General features: G+C 37.3%; 1 protein-coding gene across 7 annotated transcripts in view; it reads left to right on the top strand.

The window, feature by feature from the left end:
- Positions 1–25,601, top strand: part of ZNF521 (zinc finger protein 521) — a 280,467-nt gene that overhangs the window by 138,006 nt on the left and 116,860 nt on the right. For 6 of the 7 annotated variants that reach the window (XM_082355471.1, XM_082355466.1, XM_082355467.1 and 3 more), the window contains one exon: positions 9,898–9,982. In XM_082355471.1, the coding sequence (XP_082211597.1) occupies positions 9,898–9,982 (85 nt within the window). The remainder of the gene's footprint in view (positions 1–9,897; positions 9,983–25,601) is intronic. The other variant, XM_082355468.1, reaches the window with a different exon arrangement.

Consider the following 25,601-nt stretch of genomic DNA (forward strand, 5'->3'; position numbering starts at 1 on the left):
CTTACAGCCCTTTAGAGATAAATCAGTTTTATTGAAATAATTCTGATACAACATGTAATGAATTATAAGAGAATCAAGAGGAAACTTTTATGATTTAATATTAAATAAAACCTCTCTATGTCAGCCTTTTGATATGTATGACGAGTCTCTAGTAAATGGTACTAGTACTTGTAAAGAGTTCACAAACCTGTCTACATTCTCAACTTGCTTTGAGGGCAGAAGTTATATACTTAAGAAAATATGTCTTAATGAATCCTAAAATATTTTTTTTCTTTCTCACAAAGCTTTCATCTCCAGTAGCTGAATCAGGAGAAATCTGAGAACTGGAGATGAATAAGTGAGCCTAATAAAGCATCTCTCTCCAAGGGAAATTTGGGCTTAAATTCAGTTTGTTTGTTTTTTTTAAAATTAATTAATTAATTAATTAATTTTTGGCTGTGTTGGGTCTTTGTTTCTGTGCGAGGGCTTTCTCTAGTTGCGGCAAGCGGGGGCCACTCTTCTTCGTGGTGCGCGGGCCTCTCACTATTGTGGCCTCTCTTGTCGCGGAGCACAGGCTCAGTAGTGTGGCTCACGGGCCTAGTTGCTCCGCGGCATGTGGGATCTTCCCAGACCAGGGCTCGAACCCGTGTCCCCTGCATTGGCAGGCAGATTCTCAACCACTGCGCCACCAGGGAAGCCCCTTAAATTCAGTTTTTAATGTTAGACATCAAGTTCAAGAACATAAAAAGGCAAATTTTGAGGGAAATAAATAAATGTGTTAGGAGACAATTCATTTTATTTAAAAAAAAATAAATTTATTTATTTATTTATTTTTGGCTGCCTTGGGTCTTCGTTGCTGCGTGCAGGCTTTCTCTAATTGCGGCAAGCGGGGGCTACTCTTCATTGCAGTGTGCCGGCTTCTCATTGCGGTGGCTTCTCTTGCTGTGGAGCACGGACTCCAGGCGTGTGGGCTTCAGTAGTTGGCAGCACGTGGGCTCAGTAGTGGTGGCTCGCGGGCTGTAGAGCGCAGGCTCAGTAGTTGTGATGCACGGGCTTAGTTGCTCCGCGGCATGTGGGATCTTCTCGGACCAGGGCTCGAACCCGTGGCCCCTGCATTGGCAGGCGGATTCTTAACCACTGCGCCACCAGGGAAGTCCGACAATTCATTTTAAACTTAAAAAAATAAAATAATTCTCCCTGAACTTCAAGGTAATAAATTCCTTCCATGAAATTTGTCTGGTATAACTCATGGAAATTACTCCATCTTTGACATGGGTTTTGTTTTTTAATGAATACCAGTTGAATTTTTTTTTTTTTTTGCAGATTCAATTATTCCCTGTTTTTTGACTATTGATGATACCTTTGAAATAAACTAATGCCATTTTATCTAATATTCAAAGAGAACCCAAGAGAAGCTGAAAAATGGTTCAACTTTTTTTACCCCTTGATTTCAAAGTTACTAGTAGCTTAGATTTATATCTTCATGGAGTTTTGGATTTTATTTGTAAAGATAAATATTTTTTCCTTTCTTATACCACATGCACCTGTGCAAAATTTGTCTATAATTAAAAGAAAAAAATGCATTTTAATGAATCATTTAAAGCAAAAATCCTTTTCCAGATTCTTTCTGACTAGATTGTTGTCTCTCTCTTTTTCCTGTCCAGAGCAATCTTCTTTAGCCCTTCTTCTGTTCTGAATTACCTTCCTCATTCCACCAAATACCCCCACCAGACTGTGAGCAACTTGCCTGGCATGTACTAGACATTTTGTATCTGGGTTTTGAACTCAAGGAAATTATTTCCATTTTAGACCTCAGATCAAGTCTTTTCTCTCCCAGGGAGCTTTTCCTGATTCTTGTAGACCATATTAACCCATGCCTATCTGGTATGTTTTCACTGTCTTCTCTTTGCCAACATTGACTGGTACTTGGTTTGCCATTTAATGCTTTGCCATGTTAGGTGGGCAAAATATTGAATACTTATAACAGTTTAATCTTTGTGTGTGTTCCCTCCTCCTTGTAATACCTCTTGGTTATTGAACTTTTAGTACATGCCAGGCATTCTGTAAAGTGTTATATAGTGCTTAATGTCTAGACATTAACTACATCTGTAAGACAATAATGTCTTCCTTTTAACCGCCATGAAAACACACAATAGAAAGTTGATACTGGTGTTTTTTTAATGAATTATTTGGGTGAGCTTTTCATCATTAGTAGCTTTCATTTAATTTCACCCATTTTTTTTCCCCTCTCTGTTCAGTGACTTATTTTCACACAAATTCAGAATTGGAAAATGACCAAACCAAATTACTAAAATGTCTGAAGTATTGAGTATTTGTGGAAAGCTGTAGGTTCATTATTTTCATTCACATATAATATCCATTTGCTTGCCAACAAAATACTGCCAAGTAAAGGTGCCACTGATCTTAAATATATGTCTCATGTGTAATTAATATATTTGTTCTTGAAATGGTAATGGATATTGCTATAGTCCTTGAAAACAGCTTTTTTTCCAAGTGAGGTTGAACCTTTTTTCACATGTTCTACCCTCCTCTTCCTTCCCACCCCACCACCCTGTCACCAACTTGTGACATTCTTTATGCAATTAATTTTTAAAGCTTTATTTAATAAACATTTGTTTTGGCCCTTGCTAATTTCCATACAATCTAAATTACTGGATTCTAGTTTAGGGAAATTTTAATATGGTTTTAAAGTCCACATACAACAGTGAGAAATAATCTTTGACAAGCAACTTTGTTGTGCCATACAGCTCATCGGGTATTTCATTCCATCCCCCTAATAACCTGTCAAGTAAAGAGTAATAAAGGTAGTTACTACTTAATGCAGACATGCTACATGGTAGACATGGTACTAAGCTAAGCACTTTTATATAGTCCTTACTTGCTTCTCACATCAACTATAAATGTAAGTTTTATTATTTTTAATTCACAGGGAGGGAAACTAAGACTCAGGGTCATTAAATGATTTGTCACACAGCTAAATGATGAAGCCACTGCATAGTAACTAATTGCAGAAAGAGAATCCTAAAGTTGCTTTCCTACTAAGACTGGTGATTATATTTGGAATGGGTATTCTATAGCATCATTGTGCACATCTTAATTTCAGGGGGTCCCGATTGAGTCTGAGACTAATTCTTCCTTGATAGCCACTGCCAAAGTTTTGGATTGGTGATATAGAGAGGCCTGAGGGCTGTGGGATGTCCTTGAAAACTGGCTCTGTAACTTCATGCTTTGATGCTCCAAACATATACCAATGATAGACAAAACAGAAAGTTAGAAAACCAGATGGATTTAGTCAGCCTCAAAACAGTTGTCCATCTTTGAGATCTGAGAACCAAATTTAAAAACCAAGTGGTTATCAGGGTTGAAGCCAGGGGTCTCCTGGACTCTATTCCAGAAATAAGAAGTGGAAACTAGAGTTCTCATTACCTATGGGACAAAGCCAGACCCGCTGCTTAAAGCAGGGCCTGGGGAGAAACTTCATTGCTCATGACAGGAAACTAGAATAAAGGTTCTGTTGCTGAGCAATACACGGATCTAGGGCCTGTGAGCTGTACAGTTAAAGGGGTGGGAAGAGAGATACAGTCTGTGACTTAAAACTGAATTAGCCATATGCTGGCCCTGTGATTCAGCTCACAGTGTCTCTGACATCCCTGTAGCACAGCAGATACACAGGAAGTGCCCCTGTGTGACCTAGCCTGGTCTGGTAGCCTGGATGGCCTAGTAGAAGCAATGGCAAAAGTACTGGAAAGGGAGGAATGAGTACATAGAATAAAAACCTTTCGCTAAAAATGGGCTTCAAACCAAGATTCCAAAATATGTGAACGACTCATTAGATTCATGTAGTAAAGCAGACAAATAAAACCCAACCGCTATGAGACCAAGATTCTACTCTCGAAGAAATTAATTATATGGAGCAGTCTGACAAAGACTTTGAAATAAGTATGTTTAGAAGCTTAGAAAGATAAATGAAAGTATGATTTTCACTAAAAAGAGTGACAAATTTTGGAGCAAATCCAAGTAGAAATTTTTTTTTAAAGAGCACTTGTATTTAAAATTAGAAACGTTAGAAATGACGAATAGTCATTGAAATAAAAGCTTTAGTAGATAGGATAAACTCTAGACTGAACATCAGTGAAGAGAGAACCAATGGTTTGTAAAAGTACAGAGAAAATCACCTAGACCAGAACACAGAGGACAAGCCGATTTTTAAAACATGAATGAAAAAATGGTTAAGATACACGGAGGATAGATTGGGAGGCTCCAGTCTGTGTCTAACAGGAGCTCCAGTGGCAGTGAATGGAAAGTGTGTGAGAGAGACCTAAAAACTGAAGAAAAGGTCACTGAAAGATTTCAGGATTGGAGACATACCTGAACCCTCAGATTGAAATTGTTCCGTAAGTATTGAGCAGGACAAATAAACATAAATATACAGTTGAAAATATGACAATAAAACTTCAAGACACTGAGAGCAAAAGAAAATCTTGAAGCAACTGGGGGACTTTGGGGAACCAGTTCTGCCCGGTGGATCTTGGTCAAGGGTCTGGGACTGGGAGCCTACGGTGAAAGTGGCTAGAAACTGTTCCTTCAGTGTCATCAGCTAGTCTCATACCATCCCTGGCATTGTCAAGGACCAAAGCAGTAAACAATTCTAAGGAGAGCCTTCTTTCAAAATGCACCTAAAATGCAATTGTAAATTTGCCTGCGAACGATCATAGTTTAAACTGTGTTAAAACCCAGTGGGTGGGACTTCTCTGGTGGTGCAGTGGTTGAGAGTCTGCCTGCCAGTGCAGGGGAAGCGGGTTCGAGCCCTGGTCCGGGAAGATCCCACATGCCGCGGAGCAGCTAAGCCCGTGCGCCACGACTACTGAGCCTGCGCTCTAGAGGCCATGCGCAGCAACTACTGAGCCCGTGCGCCACAACTACTGAAGCCCGCGCGCCTAGAGCCCGTGCTCCGCAACAAGAGAAGCCACCGCAATGAGCAGCCCGCGCACCGCAATGAGGAGTGGCCCCCGCTTGCCGCAACTAGAGAAAGCCCGCGCAGAGCAACGAAGACCCAATGCAGCCAAAAAAAAAAAAAAAAAAAACCCAGTGGGTGGGAGACAGGGTAGAATATTGGCCTTACTTATAGTATTCACAACCTTCATGACTTGGGACAAGTCATTTAATTAATCTGTAAATGAGGATAATCCTCTTTTATCTATTCTCACAGTTTTGTTGCAAGTGAGTTTCACCCATATGAGTTTTTATAGACTGTAAAGCATGATGCAATTGTAAGGAATTGTTATTACTTTACTACAGAAATGGATGTCAGCAATGATTCCTGCCCTCTTAGGGTTTATACATTAGATTCGTAAAAAACAAACATCAGAAGAATCCCTCCAAACAATACAAAAATGTTTGCAAAGGTATTTATAACAACTAAGCACAAATTATTTTTGGTGTACACCAAGTGTGGGAATGTAAAATGAACAGGGGGATGGGATTTAATGTTGACAAAACTACATATTATGAATTACCCTATTCATTTATTCCCACTTGTTTGTTACTACGAAAATGTTCAAGCATGCACCTAGATTTAATAATTGTTAACATTTAGCCGTATTTGCTTTATCTGTGTATGACTATATATGTTCTTCTTTTCTGGATCTTTTGAAAGTAAATTGCAAACATCATGCCATTTCACATCTAAATATTCGGTATGCATCTCCTAACAGAAAGGACATTTACTCACATAATCATAATACCATTATCACATCTGAGAAAGTTAACAGTAGTAATCCCTCAATATTGTCTAATAATCAGCTGATGTTCAGATTTCCCCAATTTCCTCAAAAACCTTATTATAGCTGTTTTCTCCCCAGTTCAGAAACCACACATTGTATTTACCTCACACTACATTAAATAGTTGTCTTTTTTCTGTCTTTCATTTGAGAACAATCTCTCCAGTTATTTTCCCCCTTAAACGTTAACTTTTTGAAGATAACAGGCCAAGAATATTCTTGATTTGTTTTGAAGCTTATTCTGGATTTGTGTAATGTTTTTTCCTCAAAGAAACACTTGTTCCTCTATCCCTGCATTTCCCCAAAATTAGAATGCTTCATCTAAAGGCTTAATTAGACTCAGGTATACATTTTAGATAAGAATACTTTATTATGATGTATTATACTTCATACTGCATCACACTGAGAGACACATAATGTCCCTTATTAGTAATGGTAAGCTAAATAGTCTGGTTACAGTGATTGCCACCAGATAAGTCTCTGGAAAGGTACATCTTTCTCTTTGCTGTTATCAAAGGATGAAAATTGTGTCTCTGAGACTAACGTTTCTCCTAATAGTTTTAGCATCCATTAATGATTATCCTGGACCATTTTATTGGCATTGCAAAATGGTGAATTTCTAATTTTGTCATCCCTTACTGTCAGCCTTCGGTAAAAAAGAGCTTTCCCTCATCAAAAAGGCATGAACTACACTACCTTCTGAAAAATCATGATGCTTCTGTGCCTTTAATTACCAATTTTCAGGACAACAGGTTCATGTAATAGTCACTTTGATGGTGGCAACTGAAATTTTTTTCCTTTTCTGTTTTTGAGGATTACTATGGACTCATTGATTTTCTTTTTTTACACTCAGTGTTTTGTTTTTAAAAAAAAATCAAAGTAATTACAACTACAAAGTATATATATTTTTTTAATTCGATGAGGCTAAATGTGAAGCCTAAGTCCTAATGGAATATAGATTGAATGGGGAGGGAGGTTAATCAGAATAATGTGGTTTTTTAAAGTATACATTATTAGAGATCCTAATCATTTTTTTTTTAATTTATGAGATGATCTTTTCTGAAAGTCTCTGAGTACCTTAACCAGAGTATCACTGAAAACAAGAGTGTCAAAAAGGCACATTTAAATTGTTCTCAAAATCAATCAAAAATAATGAGGTGCTGGGAAAAAGTTGTATCCTTGATAATTACATCTATCAGTATCAGAAAACAAAAGAGAACAATCAGGAAATGACAACCCCACTCCCAAGTAGCACATTAAAAAAGGCTAATGAAAAAAAGTCTCTTTTAAAAATTGTACTAAATTAACATTTCAAGTAAATTGACAACTTAAGCGTTGATAAAGGCCAATCTGGGGCCCAAACAATGGAAGTTCTGTTTCTACTTTTATCTGCTTTTAAAAGAAATGATCTCAGTTGACTTTTTTTTTTGTTGTTGTCTTCTGTATAGATGGAAGCAGCTGTTCTAAGGGAGGTGACAGTCCTGTACTCTGCACAGGTCAGGGCACCCCTGGAGTATTATGCTTAATTTGGGGTTCTGTTGGTTAAAAGATTGACTTGGAAGAAAGTAACAGGGATAGTGAAAGTTGCTCAAAGCATTTCTTACACCATAACTCTATTTTCAGTCTGAAAAGGGGTTCATGTCACTGTCATTTTAGGCAAGAAGTTCAGCCTGTTCTTTATAGCTGCAGAGCCTAGCATTAGGACCAATGGGTGAAAAGTCGATTTGGGCCTAGAATGAGGAAGAATTCCTTCATAACCTCAGCTGTACAGAGCTGGAATGGCCTTACCTCCAAGGGAATGAGCCCCGCAAGGCCAACACTTTCAGAGGTTATAACCACTTTACTTAAAGATGGTGTATGGGAGAGAAGCGGGCAGGCAGGGGTCTTTCAAATATTTTGTGAAGAGTCTATAATTACAATAAGGAATGTTTTAAAGGTCATTTAAAAAAATTTTTTTTTTAAATTGAGGGTAAAAATGAATTTTATACCATGGCTTTAAAAAGAAAACTACAGCACATCCCAACTGGTGTATCACTGCTTTGTATTTGGGAAATGTGAGATGTACAGTGAGATGAAGTTTAAGCTGCAGCATTTTAAGACCATGGTATATTGTTTTTGATCACATTAAATTCTTACTCCATCTAGCCCCAAATTTAGGAGCTTGTAGATCAGAATATGACTTTGTTAATAAGAATAGAAAGTAACATTTTGGACGTTGTCTTAAGAGTAGCATTAGTATTTGAATTATCAGTAGTGACAAAAGCATTTTCTTTCAATGATAAAAGAAAACTTATAAACATAGATCTTCAAATGTGTCAGTTCATTTTGAAGGCAATAGTAAGTGCTGGTATTTTATTATTTTGGCTTGTCAAGTGATTTTATTCTTTATTATTAGACCAGGAAAAAAAAAAAGCCCTAGTATATTCTGCCAACATATTCATCAGTCATCATTTTTGGAGACAGTTTTCGACATATTGTATGTTTTACTCTGCTAACAAGAGAAAAGACTAGCCATTAAGTTTATGTTTCTTTGTTTTTCAGCAAGGTCACATATCAGGAATAATGCTGGAAGCATGCTAATAAACAATATATAATGTAGGTCATCTGGGAGTAAGAAATATTTTCTAACTAGTTCTAAAGGGAAATATTGTTAAAAAAGGGATAGATGTTATTTACGCAACACATGTTGCTCTATATGTTACCATCAAAAGCATCTTGTAAACAGCTCAGTGCAGTAAATCTTCCTTGGTGATTGTCAGGGTTTTTCAAGTCCGTGTTAGATTTAGACCTAGCACACTCAATTCACAACATGCCTAATGTACAAAGCCTGTTAGATTATATAGAAACCTTCCACTGGAAATAACATCTGCACTGCTGTGTTTTTCAAGGAATACCATCCTCTGTTACGGAAGCAAATACTATGTTAAGTGACAATAATTAAGAAAACTTTACATTAACAGCATTTACACTTTTGTGCTTAACTTTGATTTTGTTGAGTTCTTTAAAATTAATTGCAGTTGACAGACTGATATTTTCTATTGCTACTGTTTGTAAAACAATTTCATATGACTGCTGATGAAGTGATAATTCTATAAGAATGCCTTAACAAACTGTCATTGATGTGATTTTACAAATGTCATTTTCTCACTTTTGGGAGCGTTTCAAATGGATTATTTCATAAGGCTTTATTTTGTTTTCCAAGGTGGTTTTTAATTGTAAATATCAAGTTTCATCATAAAGGCATTTATGTAACTGTGTTCTGGAAAACTTAAGCAGTACTTTACTTATTGAGTTCATCTAATATGTACTGAGCTGTATAGGGGACACAATAATAAAGATGTGAAATCATAAAAGCTGCCTTTATCAGAGAGCCTCGCATTTAGAATCAAGAGAGCTTATTTCTCTTCCCAGCTGTGTGGCCCTGTGACATCAGGCACATTTTTCTACTTCTCTGGACCTCAGTTTCTTTACTTATGATACAAGAATTATAATAAATCCTGTTCTATCCACAAGACTTTTGTGTAAAATGATAAAATGGTGTTAGAATGTTCAATATGACATGATTTCTTTATAGAAGATATGTATTTAAATGCTAGTACTTAGCAATTTCTGAAACATCATCTAAATTTCATACTTCACCTAAAAATTATCATCTCTAAATCGCTTAGCTACATTTTGTGAATCTTAACTTATTGGCTATTTTACTTACAAATATCTAGAAACAACACCACAGTTATGTTGGTCAGAATGAAAGTGTGCCTGATCTTCAAAGACATCGGTTTCTGAAACTCAGCCGTGTGTTACAGATATTTTTTTAGTACCAACTTCTGTTTTTGAGTTTAGATATATTTAAACATATATTATGCCATAATTATGCGCCCTCGTTTCTTCCAACTGTTTGCAACTAAAAGCAGAGTGTTAGGATCAAGCCATAAGGTCATAGTAAGGACATAGAATTTTGCCCAAGTGGCCTCACAGAAGCTTGGTTAACAACATATATGAGACCAAGGTCTCAAGAAAATGCTGTGAGTAGGTAGGGTTGGGTTTTTTAAAAATTTAAATTAAAATTTAAAAAATGCATGTGTCTAAGTAATTCTGTTTATACTTGTTTTCTCAGAAGAAGACCTATCAGTGCATCAAGTGTCAGATGGTTTTCTACAATGAATGGGATATTCAGGTGCATGTTGCAAATCACATGATTGGTGAGTGACACTCTAAACATTGTTACCCATAGATTTTTCTCCTCCTTGTGTACATCAATGCCTATATAATTAAGCAGAGTTAAAGATGAATTAATTGTTCAACCATCAATGATTTACCTAAGCATGATTGATTTTTTTATTACTATTATTAGGCCTGATAAGACATTAGCACATTTTATTTTCTGCAAGGGCTAGTTTAGACTTCTGGAGAGGATTATATATCTACTGCCAGTCAAAACACAGGTGATTAACAAATTAAACTTCTAATCATTTTTGCATTATTGAAAACTAACAGGAATGGTTAATGAACTGGATGTTAGCTTTCCATAGAGTTTTAGACAGGTTTTAATTTCAGAAGTTATTATGGTAATGGCAGTGCTGTGTGTTGCTTAAGCATCTGTATCAAAATGTAGAATGGTGAGTTTTTGTGATAGGGAAACATAAATAATTTAAATTGCCGTAAAATAATTTTATATGTATGGTTTCAACAGCCTGGAAATAATCATTATCATAAAGATCACATTAAGAATTCAGTCATCATTTTTTATTCCCCACCAAATTTTACACAGATCTTTGTAAAAGCGGTTTGGGTAAAGATCTCTGAAGTCGCTCTAAGCCACTGTTTTCAGGGATTTTGCATTTATCACATGGGCTAGAACTAAAAGGATAATTTTTTCACTTACTCATATTGTCCCATTATCCCTTAATTCCTCTGGGGTTACCTCCTATGTTTTTAATTTGATAAGCACTTAGTAATAACACTAAGAATTTTACCAGCCAATTAAACTTTATCAAGCAGATCTTTTTCTACTAGTAAAATGGCAATTGCTACTACTTTATACTATTTTTGTCATTCATTTGTGTTTTTACACTATGAGAGTTTTTTATTTCATACTCCTTTCATGGTGTTTTATAATACTGTAAATAATTGTGATATAATATTTTAAAAGTCTGATCAACCTCATGGTCTCCTACTATCAAACTCTAAGAAAGGAAAGAAAATTCAACATTTTAGACTCTGAACTCATTTTCAGGGGTAAACAAGTTTTATCATACACTAATCAACTGCATTCTGAGAACGTACAGTGGAAGGGTTGCTCCAACTATAGTTACTGATCCTTAAAACCAGCTATAACAAAACTTGTAATGCTCTTGTAGATATTAATGAAAATGAAGTCAAAAAAATGTTGGAAACTTTATTAATAGGTTTTCAATAGGATTTGCTTTATAGTTTTCAAATGATGGTCTTTAGGAGGATTATGGTTTATAAAAGACTAACTGCTTAATTATGCAAAATGGAACATATACCTAAGAGCTAAAATATTGGTCTAAAATATTGGTCACTTTATCTCTATATTTTCGAGATTTAAGTACTAATATTATTAGTGATTTTCTTATACATTAAATGGCCTATTCTTAAATGTGTCAGAATAACACTGACAGTTTTACTGAGTGTTTAGAAGGTAATGACAATGTGTAAGAGAGATTGAAATGTTTCTTCTATTTTCCTTTCTATTTTGGATTCCAAAAAAATACTCTATATAAACTTTCAAAATGGACTTGGTGTGGGGGGCGTCATGGGTTAGAAAAAATGAATTCTTCTTTCCAAATAATGAGTGTTAATATTTTCCATCTCTTTATTTCTTGAGTAGAGTTTACTGGTGAGAGTCATTCATGGTTCTGCATTATGCTACAGTTTTACATGGGCTTTAGTGAGAATATTTCTTGGAAGTTTGCAGCCTGTGGAAAAGTTAGTGAATCGTTGTGCTTCTGATTAGTTTTAGTCTGTGTAAACATGTTTCTGGTTCTGGATTCATTATGTATCCCAGGGCCCAGATGAACAAATGGAATATATTTTCAACACAGTATTAATGTTCTTTTGCACATGTAGAATCTGAATGGAATGTTGAGCGTGAGAGGAATTCTTGATTTTGGTATCATTTGTCCAAAACGTTCATTGGTTCGTCCTGGCCCTTTTTTTAAATTGCTTTATACCTTTCCCTTAGTATTTCTCTCAATATTCCTTGCATCATTAGTGCTTTCCCAAAGCTTTCCCCCCTCTACCTTATGGTGGATTAATATGACACTCGTCTCCTCTTGGGATCTGAGCGTTTAACAATTCACCTTCCATCAGAGAAGCAAATTCTATTCCTTTTCACAGAGGGCCTAGTTAGTTAATATTCATGCTATTTTTTAATAATAAAATATGTAATTCTCTTGCACTTGAGGCCCAAACAAATGAATCGTATCCATTTAATTGTTACATCTGTTGACCGTGCATCCAAGTCCCTACACTTCCTCGCATTGTTAACATCTAGAGAGAGAGAATGTGTAAGGGGAGGATGTCACCAAAGCTAAGATATCCCTTTTTAAAATCCCAGTGTGATGCTTAGTTTTTCAAATGAGGCAGCCAGCATGATTTTGTTGGCTAAAATACCTCCGTTGAGGGTAGGTATTTTTAGGTTGTGTATCTGTGTATGTTTTTTGTCTAATCAAAAAATAATCTCAACCAGACATTTAGCAGGGAAGAGAGATTAGAGGCTATCTGAAAAGCCTCTTACTCTTTTTGTTAAGAGGGTCTATAGTGTTTTCACAGATTTTGTTTTCCATTTCAGTCAGTCTGGGGAAAGATTATGTCACCTGATGGAAAACAAGGTCTGCAGATGACTCAGTGAGGTGTAACTTTAAATTCCTTCTTTGACCAAGTCATTTGCATTTGCTTCTACGTAGCCCACATGTTTTAATGCAATTTCAATGTCAGGGAACCTCCACGCTTCTTTCTGGATATGCTAGTCTCAGGCTTTTGGCCAGGGACATTTGTGAAAGGAAAACCATCAGTGTTTCTACCAGGTATACACTGGAGATGTTCTGCATAAGTGCCATTTTGCAGCTAGGTGTGAACACATGGTTTGAGTTGCAGGAATAATTACTCAATAAAAATGCATTCGGGATTTGACTTATGTCTATTAAGGAAAAAAGAAAACCTCAGTCTCAATTGCATTTTGACACAGTTTCAGTAAGAAATCAGACCAGTGGCTATTTAGAGGTTTCTCTTCTCTTCTTCTTTACACACACACACACACACACACACACACACACACACACACACACACAAAGAGCTACGAAACATTTTAACAGCTTTCCTGGGGAAAAGATTTCCCTCTTTTAAAGTCTGCACAGATGAGAAATTTTTTCTTGTCTTCCTTTGTTCCTTTCACATAGTTTACATTGGCTTTTGACCTGAAAATACAGAAAGAAGCCATTGTGCACTGTGTCCTTTAATTCATTATTCACTTGTCTCTTCTTATCAGCACAGTAAATATTTATTGTTTTTTTTCCTCTTTGAGATTTCTGTTATTATTATTATCGTTGTTGTTATTATTATTATTTGGTATGGATTAGCACAGATCGTGATGAGACAAGAGAATGTAAATGTGTTTAACCCAGGAAAGGGATTGCCTCATATAAAATTATGAGGCTCAACAGCAGTAGAGCAAATTTGTAAGTGCTCTGAATAAAGGGTTGTTAGGCATGCGACAATACAAAGAGATGACATTGCCAAGAACTATTTATGAGAAGCTTAATTTTTTCACTCTGATAATTCTTGACCAATAGTTACCAGCCTCTAATTATCTATTTTAGTTGGAAAGAAATTTCGATCACTACGGAGGTTGGCATTGCAACTAGCGCATAAATCCCCAAAGAGACCAATGTGTTCCAAACAGCCACAGACAACTGTCTCATGAAACGGAGGGAGCAAATTGCGAGCGGCTGGTGGTAGACAACCGGCAGTAAGCTCACCATCGAAGGCCAGTCAGCTTGACAAAGAAATGATCAAAGGGGAGAAATACCATTATCCTTGGAATTGATGGCTACAGTCATGGCCTTTGGAGGACAAGTGGTCATTATATAGCTATGGCTATTTCCAGCCCTTGCTTTCATAGTTCTCATATGGAGAATATGAAGGGAATGAATATAAACCATTTACCTAAGAATTGTTGTTAAAAATTGACTTAGAGATGATTACTTAATAAATTTTTGTTTCCTGTTTTTCATCTGATCAGAAAGACGAGTGATGTAATAGCAAAATTGTATCTAAGGTGGCAGAGTACACTCTTCTGCGGAAAAATAGGAAAATCCACAAATAATCATTAACAAACATGTCCCAGATCAAGGGCGATGCTTCGAGTATTTGGATGAAGCAAACGTATTTATCTTTTAGAAAAGCAAAGCTAGAATTTGGGACTGTGAATGACAACTAATACAAAAACACAGATGCATAGATATTCACTATTTTTATTCAGATCTCTAATACTCAGTGTTTTATGGATAGTTACAATTTTTAAAAGATCGTGAAATGATTCAAGCTTTCCACAGTGCACGTGGGAAGATATCTACCCTATGTATTACGTTACACGTGCTATGAAGGGCTGATATCAAGACAAAAGGAATGCATAGGCCAGTTTTGTACAGTGTGGTGGAATTTTAGTCTGTGCTTGTGGCAAGTGACATCCGCATGTTCTGCAATTTGTTTGGTGCCCAGGGTCACAAATGGCATTCTTTTCTTTCCATTTCTTTAGTGGATGGTGCGCTACGTACTAATCTTCATTATAGTTCTGTGACATTCAGCATCACCTCTGAAACATTTCAGCTTGAGTGCTCTTGCTTTAGAATAGACTAAAACCAATATCTTGAGGCCTATAATGGTTTTGGATTTTATGTGTCTGAAGGGGAAATATCCAAAGATATGGATCTCTGCATAGGAAGATAAAGAGCCATGTTGCCCTTTACACTCTCAGCTTTCATTGGCTGCTTTTTAAAAAAATGAATAGAATGAATCTACAATAGTGCATATATGTGTGGGTGTATAGATATGTGTCTACCTGCACTGTCCTACGAAGCTCCAAGTCCTTAGGTTCTCTGGAGTTTACATGAATTCTACATGAGAAGACTATTGAATTTTTTTTTTTTTAAGTCATCTTCAGTTGATTGCTTACAAAACTCGGGGAAGTAAGAAACAAGCAAATATGTGGAAATACTGGCTTGTTTCATCCAGAGCTGAATTAAAAAAGATGAAATCTGGGCAGTTTAATGGTAACAGAAAGCTACCCTCATGTGGGCAATGCTGGCTTATTTGAAAAGCCCATAAAGGGTTTCTACATGGACCATACAAAAGGGATACTTTCTCTTTAATAGCCATCTGTACAGGAGAGATGAGAAGTGGGCCAGGTCACCTCTCCTCAGCTGTCATGATATTAACGTAGGTAATGGAGCACGCTCTGTGTTCTGCTGGGTGTTGTTTTTTATAGATGTTCATCGATTTACACAGATAATTCTATTTATTTCTTAGAGTTGGTCCAAGTGAACCAGGCAGAATAACAAACACCAAAGCATCTCAAATGACTTTATCTTTGTTTGCCACGTAACTTTTGTCTAAAAAATGGTGTCACACCTACTGTGCAGATGGCTGCGTGATTTGTAAAGCAGCCAAAACATTTAAACCAATGTGTGATGTGGGGATAGATTAAATAAAGGATAAAATGGAGTGTGGGCCACAAATTCCAATAATCAGATGATTTTAAGTTGTATGAAGTGTGGAGTGATGGTCACAGTGACAGCACGGAAGCTTGCCAGTGACAGCAAGGTGCCTCACAGCTCTCAGGATGGCGCCTGTGGCCTGGTAGGCCTCAGTTTGAGAACCGCACATTTGCTGTACAGCTGGCAGCTCTGTATGGGGACATCAGATAAAACGTATGTAAAATGAAGTGTTATTGCTTCGTATGAAATTGTTCAGAGAGGGAATCTGCAGACAGTAACTGAAAACAGAATTCATGGTACCAGTGAAGCAGACTGTAAATATGAAGAGGGTTTAATTATCTGCACAATTTAACAAAAATTCAAGACGTATTCAGAAAGGACATACGCAGGCATAAATAGAACATAGCTACACCGTTTACCAAGTGCAAAGTGGTGACACAGGAAATTATCAAGCTCCGCTACCATCAGCCTTTCTAAAAACAAAGACAATTTAATATGAAAGCAAAAAGATCTTTTCAAAGAAAAAAAAAAATCTGTTTGGAATAAGATACAGTTTTCAAGAACTCATCTTGATTATTTGGATTCTTATTTCGGAAGCAACTTTTCAAGGAAATCTTTGAGCCTCTCTATTATTTCAGTGTTAAGCTTTTAAAAGACAAATCAGGATGTTTATCCTTGTTTTGTGTTTTAGCCTGCACCTAGCAGCTTTGATTTACAAGAGTAAAAATACTGGCAGCTAGTGGAGTTTCTAATTTACAAGCTCCTAAGAAAGCCTCTTAGACATTTCTCCTGATGTTAATTTTCTGTGAGCCTGGGGGTTTTCACTGAGCCCACCGACAGGTGGAAGATACAGTTTCTTGTTACTTTTTAGAACACATCGTCCTAAAAGAGACCTCAGAAGAACGTCGTTCCCAAGAAGAATTACGGGATGCCAGCCTTCCTTCCTAAGCTCCATACAGAGACGCTGGGCAGAGTCTGTGCCAGATAGAAGGTTCCATGTGACTGTCTGAGAGACGTTGGTAGGGCTTCTGGCTCCGGTTTTGTCCTCTCCTTTGACTTGCAGTAGAATATGCCACGGGCATATCCGTTTCCACTCACCGTTTGATATGTTGTTTATCAAGTGTGGGTGTCTGTTTCTGCATGAAGTTTGCAAAGCATTTCTGAACGGAGGGCGGGGAGAGTCATCAGCAAAAGATAAAAAGATCGATCCCCGCACACACACAGGCCCACATACGCATAGGCATCGTGACCTATTTCCACAGGATCGGCTCAGACACATAAAAAGAAAAGGTCTCTGATGACCTCTTTCCATAGGTTATTTCCTACTTGGGGGGCCAATCATAGCAGTAAACAAAGGAAAGGGAGCCAATATGGAGAGTAGGCGTTGAACTTCAGCTGCTCGTATTGTTGCATTTGGTGAGCTGATAGGGCTTCCTAGGTCACCTTTAGAATTATGCCTATGACAGCAGTAGCTACCTGCCAAGATTGCAAGGTATCTCACAGCTCTCAGGATGGCGCCTGTGGCCCGGTAGGCCTCAGTTGGAGGGGTACGCATTTGCTGTACAGCTGGCAGCTCTGTATGGGGCGGCCGTGTGGGCTGTTAGGGAGCTGGAAAGGAGACAAGCATGAAATTTCTTCTAACCCCAACTCTGTTTTTCTGTACTGTTGGCTGCTTCTCAGTTCCTTGACAAAAAAACCAATCAGGCACCCTTTAATCCGCCTGTGATTACCACTGGTATAAAAAGAGAAGCATAATGAGGAAAAATGCCTCGTTTTGTTGCCTTCAAAAGCCAACAAATTGGAGTTAACTTGACAGGAAGTGGCTTAATAATTAGATTATTTATTTATTCCTGACACATATCCCCCTGTTACTAGTCTCAGGAGACCCTGTAGATGGTACGATTTTCAAGCTGCCATTACTTCGCTGTCTTCTGTGAACAAAGAAGCTACTGTCTATCAGTCAATTAAATGCACTCTTTAAGCAGAGGCTTCGAAGTCCTCAATGGAGAGAGCCCTGGGACGCTGTGGCTGATGATTCCTTTCTCTGTACTGTACATCACACTCTCAACTACAGTCCCCACAGAGATGGAATAAAGTCAGGCATTAAAATATCACTTGTTGATCTGTTTGCTAATGAAGAGCCATTGAAATGTTTGTGTATTTCTACGGCAAAATTGTTGATAAAAGGGCTGACTTGCCTGTGTATATCTTAGTTCATCTGCCGTGAGTGCTTATTTAAGAATTATTAAAATTAAATTCAACAAAGAACAGAATTTTTTTCACAACCCTGAGATAACAGGAGTTTTCTTAACTATTTTCATCAAATTAAGTGACTGAAGGCAGGAAAAACAGAGATGGCATCATTTCAGTCCCTTGCTTCCGTTGCATTCATCCGAACACCTTGTTTTCTCTGACTTAAAAATGTAAGTCATTTTAAAAAAAAAATTTATTGGAGTATAGTTGATTTACAATGTTGTGTTAGTTTCAGGTGTACAGCAAAGTGAATTAGCTATACATATACATATATCCCCTCTTTTTTTTGATTCTTTTCCCATATAGGCCATTAGAGAGTATTGAGTAGAGTTCCCTGTGCTATACAGTAGGTTCTTATTAGTTATCTATTTTATATATAGTAGTTTGTGTATGAAAATGTAAGTTTTTTTCAGAGAATCTGGGGGGCACACCTTTTAAGTTGGAAAAGGTATTAGAATTTCTTTGTGAGAATACTGTACTTGGAAATTTTTTAAAAGATGAATAGCATTTTGGTAGCAATTTCTCTAACTCACTGAAATAGGTACAGAAGTTTTTCCAGGGAGCTTAGTGGGGGCTTTTACAACCTAACTAGGAGAATATCTGTGACACATCAGACACAATCTCACAGCCCCGTGGATTTTAGAGAAATATGACTTTCCTTTTCTCTATGTTCCTCTTTCTGTTTTCTTTTCCTTTTTTTTCCCATTTTCTTTTCTCAGCATTACTTTATTTCCATCTAAGTGGTGGTGACTTTTCAACCACCACTTAGTCAGGGTTTTTATCCCTCGATATATTCATCACCTTCTTACTACTTCCTGTTTACTATGTACAAAGCATGCCTTTGCTGGATCTCTCTGGCTCCCATTAACTGGTTTTTATTTTAAGAGTACATCTGTTGTTAGGTTGGAGGGCTACAGTCTGCTTAGGCTGAAAGACTCAGATAATATTATGACAGCTCTCTGGTGAAATATTTAGCTATGGCTCTGCCATTTAAAGGAAAAAATTTGGAATTTAAACCAAGGCCGCTGAACATTGAAAAGTATCCCCTCTTCTTTGCATCAGGCTTCGTAACTGTAATCAAGGCTTTAACTATAGTTTTCATGATTACCTGACAACAGGCTGTAAAGAATTAATTCAGGCCCACCATCAAATGGCCATGTTCTTTATTTCTATCCTGTTATTCCAAGTCACTCTGTTAGAAAAAGCTTAGATACTCGGAGGTGTTCTATAATAGAAAATGAATTCGAAACCCTTTCATTAATTGGTGATTAATATATTTCAGGATTAGTTTAAGCAGGGCCCTACGTCCTGCCCAGTCAAGTATGTTCTGGTTAATATCCAATTATCTGCACCTTCATAGTTATTATGTCTTAATATTTCGGATATGATAACCAGAAACTTGAGAGTCATGCTAATGAGGAGCATAGAACAAGAATTAACCAATGACATACTCAATGATCCTTGGTGAGGAAAGAAGCTCTTTTTTCGCCTTAACACATTGCTTCAGCATCTCCTGGGCACTGACTGAAAAGTAAGGCTTTGAACTACAGCCAGGCCAGAGTGGGAGAAGCGAATCGTGTTCTCCTTTTGCATAATAGTAACCTGAATGTGCCGTATTAAAGTTCACCTAAGAACATGGTTTAAGTTCATTTTATGAAGAATCAGGATAGGAAACAGAGTGCCAGTTTCTATTTCCCAAACAGGAAACATCATATCCTTTATCTTTTCCTTCTAACAAAGCTAGAAGTTGTTACCTCTTCAAAGGATGTTTTAATTCAGATGAATTTGGAATGCCTTTAATAGTTCACTAAGGAAACACCTTTCCCTGCTACCTTTTACCCTCTTTCCACCCCCTGCCCATGTATCACGATGCTGTACACATGTTACATCTCTGTTTAATTTTTTTATAGGTAATTTCACTTTTGCACAGTCTGACTTGGCTCCTCGAGCAGTGCCTTCTAGGGTGTTGTGTGCTGCATCAAACCACATAGCTTTCAAGAGTGCACGTTGTACGTTGCCCCTTTATATGCTGTATTGTAATGAAGCCACATCAGTAAATTGCAGTGAAGGGTGATTGTTGCACGGGGATGACTACTACACCTCGGGGTCCATTTGCAACAGATTATTCTTTTTATTGTTGTTATTACTTCCCATCTCCTTTACTCTCTTGCCACTGAACTTGCTCTTGGCCACCGGTGCAGGTGCAACCACAGAGGGCATCTTAAGGAACATTGCAGGCAGCATTTTTTCTCTTAGGCACATACCAATCACCATTCAGTTCCAAACCCAGACACCCTGGGTGGCTTGGTGGGCCTTTATTGATCCTCCTTTACTCTGTGGACTTGGTTTGTAATGTTCCTCATCTTCATCTTCTCAGAAGAACAAATTTACTGTGAATAAAAGTGACCCATTTCTTTTCACACGTTTCGTCTAGATGTAATAAATTTGTCGTCAGGATGATCAACTCATTTGTCCCTTCCCCCAAAGAGATTTAATAATTTATAAAGGGGGCTTAAATAGGATTGCTGTTTAAGGAAAAGGTTTGTATTTTCCATATCTTCTTGGGTTTCTTTAAAACATAGAATAAAGTTATTATGAGCGTTGTACATAGTAGTAATGCCTCTACAAAATAGCCTGTTTCCTGCCCCCAACCGACTGCTGTCACTCAGTAACTAATAAAAAAAATAGTGTGGATTTAAGTCAAGGATCCTGTGTTCTTATTAAACAGAGTTATGAGCAAGGTTTTAGCCTGGGTATAATTATATGCGAATTTTAATCCCTTTGTTGTCATAATTTTAGTACCTGTGTCCATTTGTTTTTCCAAATGGTTAGGTCAACTGTTGTTCTGTTTTTCTTTTTCTAAGGCTGGGCTACTGTACAGCATTCAAACTAAAATGTAGAATTAGAGCTGACACACCTTCAATTGAACTATCAAGTCTTTTAAAACTGCTTGGCCAGTGACGCCAGGCCCGCGCTGTTCAAGTGTACACACTTCCGATTGTGGGCCAAGGAGCATTGATTTTTAGCTGTCATTTCTAGTGCACATACTGTAGAATTGAAATTTAAACCTTAATCCACTCAGTAATGCAATTAATTTTTAATGTGCAGTAATACTAATTGAAATAGCCTGAATTTAGTAAGTCACCACAAGACATTTTCCAAAGCAAGAGTCTCCACTGAGAACAGGGGAGGACAGATAATCATTGTTACAGTGTTTACAGGATAAACGCTCACTCTGCAGGCCTCCAGTGGAAAGGGGGTGTTCTTTAAATTAGACTATAGTGTATCTCTTTGTGAACAGAAATATCTTTTCAGAGAGAATTCCTACTTTCTACCCACTGCAACAGGCTACAAAATTTCTGATTAACTTTTTTTTTTTTTTTTTTAAAAAGCATAGTTTTAGTTAAAAATATCTTAACAGACTAAATGCAAAATTGTATTAACCCGTTCTTCTAAAAAATGCAATTATGAGTAGTTGCAAATGAAATTACCTGCCAACAATGTCATGGTCAAAAGCAACATCACAATGGGTAATCTCATTTTATGATGTGTATTTGAGATACTATTTCCAGATTCGATGAATACGTGTACTTTATCAGCTGTCTGTAAATCTGTTGCCTTGTTTTGGTGTATTTATATTCCTGTGAACCAAGAATACCCCCTACTTTCTTTTATTTCAAACAGTGCTCCTTTGCATGCTCTTTCAAAATAGCCTTTTAAATGTTTCGTGAGGTTTTTTTTTCCCTAGGCCAGAGCAAAGCAAATTTTGCACAGTAAAACCAAGTAGGTTTCCAATCATTTCTACACTAAAAACGTTCTCTAACCACATTTATCTGCTAGTAAATGAGGACTTTTTAAAATGCATCAGTTCTGCTGATGAATGGGCTTGCAGAGTGTTCAAAATGAGCAGAAGCATTAAGTTTTAGAAAAAAGGCGAGCACTGTATATCACGTTTTCATGGCTCTCACATTATAGTATTTAATAAGCTGATGGTGCTGTTAAATATTTAGCAAAGGTTCCCTCATAACCCTGCCTTCTATTCAAATGGGATTTGAAGACATTTTTGCAGCACGTAAGTAAAAATGATGTTACAGAACTTGAGGCAGTTATAGCATGGCATATTATCTAAATGAAGTGTGGGTAACATGGTACAAATGAGTTCAGCAGATTCACACCTAAAAAAATACCTAAATCAATTCCCATTCTTTGGATTAAGGGTTCGAACTGGCTTTCATTTTGTCACTGTTAAGTCGAAGTGCTGTTGGGATTATTTACATAGAATCTTAAAATGATATTATAGCATGCTTTTTAAAAAGGAGGCTCTTATATTGTAATGATTTTGAGCCATCCTAGTATCAGTTGAGCTTTAAAATAGACATTTTTTTCTTTTTCACTAAATAGAGAGAGAGGAAGAACAAGAGATGAGGAAAAGTCAATTTATAGTTTATTCCGAGCATATTATGAAATTGGGGTATAGTAAGTGAAGTCTATACAGCATCCGTTTGGGGTATGCTAGGCAAACACCGAATCTTAGACAGATACTGCCGATATAATGCATAATGAATCACCTTTATCATTTTCTTCTTATACTATTTGATGGTTATTATCCAAATAACAATAATTGTTCTTTTAATCTGGAGTGAAAATTGGTTTCCAGGATCCTTAGCGAACTATTGCCAGTAAATAATGCTGCTGACATCATGACTGTTATCATGTTGGTGGCTTAGAATTCACATGTAAACCTTCAGTGCTTAAGCGTATGATGAGTTTTGAAAGTATAAAGATAAAGGCTGTATGTAGTTTGTCTTGTATGTGATGCATTTGGTTCTTCTAGGAGCCTGTTTGCTCAATTCTAATTTTCATCCTGTTTTATATGCAGCCAGTGACCACAGTATTCATTCAAACTGCAGAGGGACACATCTCATCTGTAAAGCATGGCTTACTGATCTTATGTGCTATTTGTATTCTCATAAGAAGAAACATAGGATTCATGTGATTGGGGGGAAACACATTTCTTTTTTGAATTAATGTATGTCACAGGTATGTTCATATCAAGAATTTCATAATGAAGAATGGATAAAGGAGATAGCTTTAGGTATACATGAAGCAGAAGGGTAGGAAAGGGATGCGGGATTCATATAGAGGTGTGTTTAATATTCAATGCTTGATGTATGTTGACCCCAGGTTACAAGAGTAGAAAATCCCATTTTCCAGCTTGTTTCAAATGTAGTGAAAATGCTGCTTCAGTTGCTTTATGCTACTCACATTGGGAAAGGTGCTTATACTGTGATAATTATCATCAAGGAATATTAATGCGTTCAGCATTTGTAACCCAAAAACTCATTATAGCTTAAGCTGTGCATCATCTGTGAAGAGAGAACTTTGCCAGAATTCGCTCTTCACAGGGGTTGCCTCCTGCTTGCTAGAGTGGCCAGAGTACTGCAAGAGGTCACTTAGGCTATTTTTGAAAGCTGAGGTTTTGCAATTTTTGAATCACTACCTTCTGCCTAAAAAGCTTTATTGTTCTTGCCACAAAATGTCCTCCTTCTAAATGAATGCAGAGTGGAGTGCAAATAATAATAATAATAATAAAATAAGAGATAACTGTGTCTTGTTATGTAGAATCCAAGAGGGTCGGCACATAGATTCCATACCAAGATAATTGAAGTATTGGTGTCTTTCCTTCTGTCATTGAGCAAAGGGATTCATTTACACCGGTTTCCTTAATGCAGGTGCCCTTGGGTTTCAGATAGAAATGCCCCCACTGGGGCTCCACTTCACAGCCCTCTGGCTGGAAATTGTGTAAATAAGGCTGCAGGGTCACCCTTCCTTTTTCGGCAGCAGTGTCCTTAATTAGTCTGTGACAGTCTTTCACATGAGCCTGCCCTGTTCCTGGGATCGTTTCTCACACGTCCAAGACATCTGTGATGCATACATAGGTGCTTTTGTATGAGCATTTAAAATTATTCTAGGAGGTGCATATACTCACGTGAGGGAAGGAGCATCTCTGGGTGTGCCCAGAATGCTATAACTTAATCTGATCAAAAGATCTGGCTAGGTAGCTCCCTTGTAAATTATAAGTGGTTGGTTTCAGAAGAACATTGTGCCCTCACCTGAGGTGGGCAGCTTGTTGAAAAGGGAGCTGTGTGCCTGGGATACTTTTATGTGATTAAATCCCATTATTTTTCTCCCACTGATCCATTGCTTGTCATTTCCCACAAGCAACATTGCTCCCTGCTGCATGTTATGGTTTGTGTTGGGCCAGGCAGAGAACACTAATACTCAGTTCTATCAGACTGTCTGGCTTTGCAGGACTGCTGTGTTTCTGAGGTCAAATTGTGAACCTGGCCTTGCTCCTGGGAGGACTAGAAAAATATGTTTCATAACTTCCCGTAGACCTATGCGGAGAGTAAGAAGGAAAACCGTGAAGCCCATAGGCTCAGTTTAGATGAGCTGTGAGGTTGGAATTCATCAAGCAGGAAAGCTCACTGTTGTTTAGGAAGCTTCCTTACCGTGAGGGGTCATGGCCATGGGTGCCCGGTCAGTCATAGCTGAGGGCATTGAGGGACAGAGTAATCATTCAAATAGCCCAGCAGGCACAGACACACAAGTTGATAATCTGGAATCAACTTGCTGGAATAACAACTTACTTCTCTTTTAAAGTTACTTCCATGCAGGGTTATTGATGGAATGAGTACCTGAATTCAGTTATGATATTGTATCCTTGTTCCACTGGAGGCAATTGGTTTTTTTGTTTCTGTTTGTTTGATTTTTGAATGGGACAGAAGCTTTGTTTTATACACTGGAGCACTAATGCCACAAAATGAATGAATGTCCTGAACCAGAGACCTATTCTCAGTAGAGTTGGGCAGGGATGCTGACAGTCTAGCTGAGAGATGCAGTGGTGGCAGATCTTCTGTGAGGATGTAAACTTAATAATCTTTATGAATTTTGAGTAACTCATAACTCTACTTCCTCACCCAAAGAAGCATTATGAAAAGATTGCTTCTAAATCCTTCAGACATTCTCTGCACTTGTGATAGATGCCATCCTCTTTACCTCGAGGCGTTGGAAATGAATGTGGTGGGGTTTTTTTGTTGTTTTTTGCAAGAGTTAAAAATGTATACTTTAAAAGGAGCAAATTGCATTTTCATGTTTAAGTTCATTATTTGCACTTGATGTGGTAAGATCCAAATGTGAAGAATTGCTTTTGACATTATTTCTGTGTCTGCTGCGTCCTAGGATCCTCGCATTATTATGCTGAAGTGCACCATCGCATGGAATAAATGTGATGTTGGAAACCTGGCAATATCATAAGATCGCATTCTATGTCCAGGCTGTTTCGGTTAGTTGTAACTTCTTCAGTTATTGAAACAGCTTAATTTAACTTAGTAATGACACAGTCAATAAAATTGTGTGCAAGTATATGTGTCTTTTATGAAAAAATTATAATCTTCCAAGTTGTATCGGTTTGTTTAGAGGCAAAAAAACTTTTCTCTCTTAATGAAAAGGTAATTTTAACTTTCTTTAAAGGCCTGTTTTACCTAATCTGTGTCTTGAACTATCACGTGTTATGTTATGAACTAAAAGTACATTCATTTCAAAGGTCTTAAATTATATGGCTGATATCTGAATTCAAATTCAAATTTTCTGTCAGTAACTATAGTTTTCTAATTTTTTAATGGCCTTTCTTTAAAATAAATTTTTATAGTTTTCTTTGTGTATTTAAGTGTGTGTGTGTGTACGTACACATGCACACATATCTGTATGTAGAACTGCTGCCAACCCTTTACACCAAAGACCTACTGGTGCACCGCTCCCTGTCTTG

This window comes from Balaenoptera borealis (genome assembly GCF_965194805.1).
Source record: "Balaenoptera borealis genome assembly, chromosome: 14".
Lineage (NCBI taxonomy): Eukaryota > Metazoa > Chordata > Mammalia > Artiodactyla > Balaenopteridae > Balaenoptera > Balaenoptera borealis.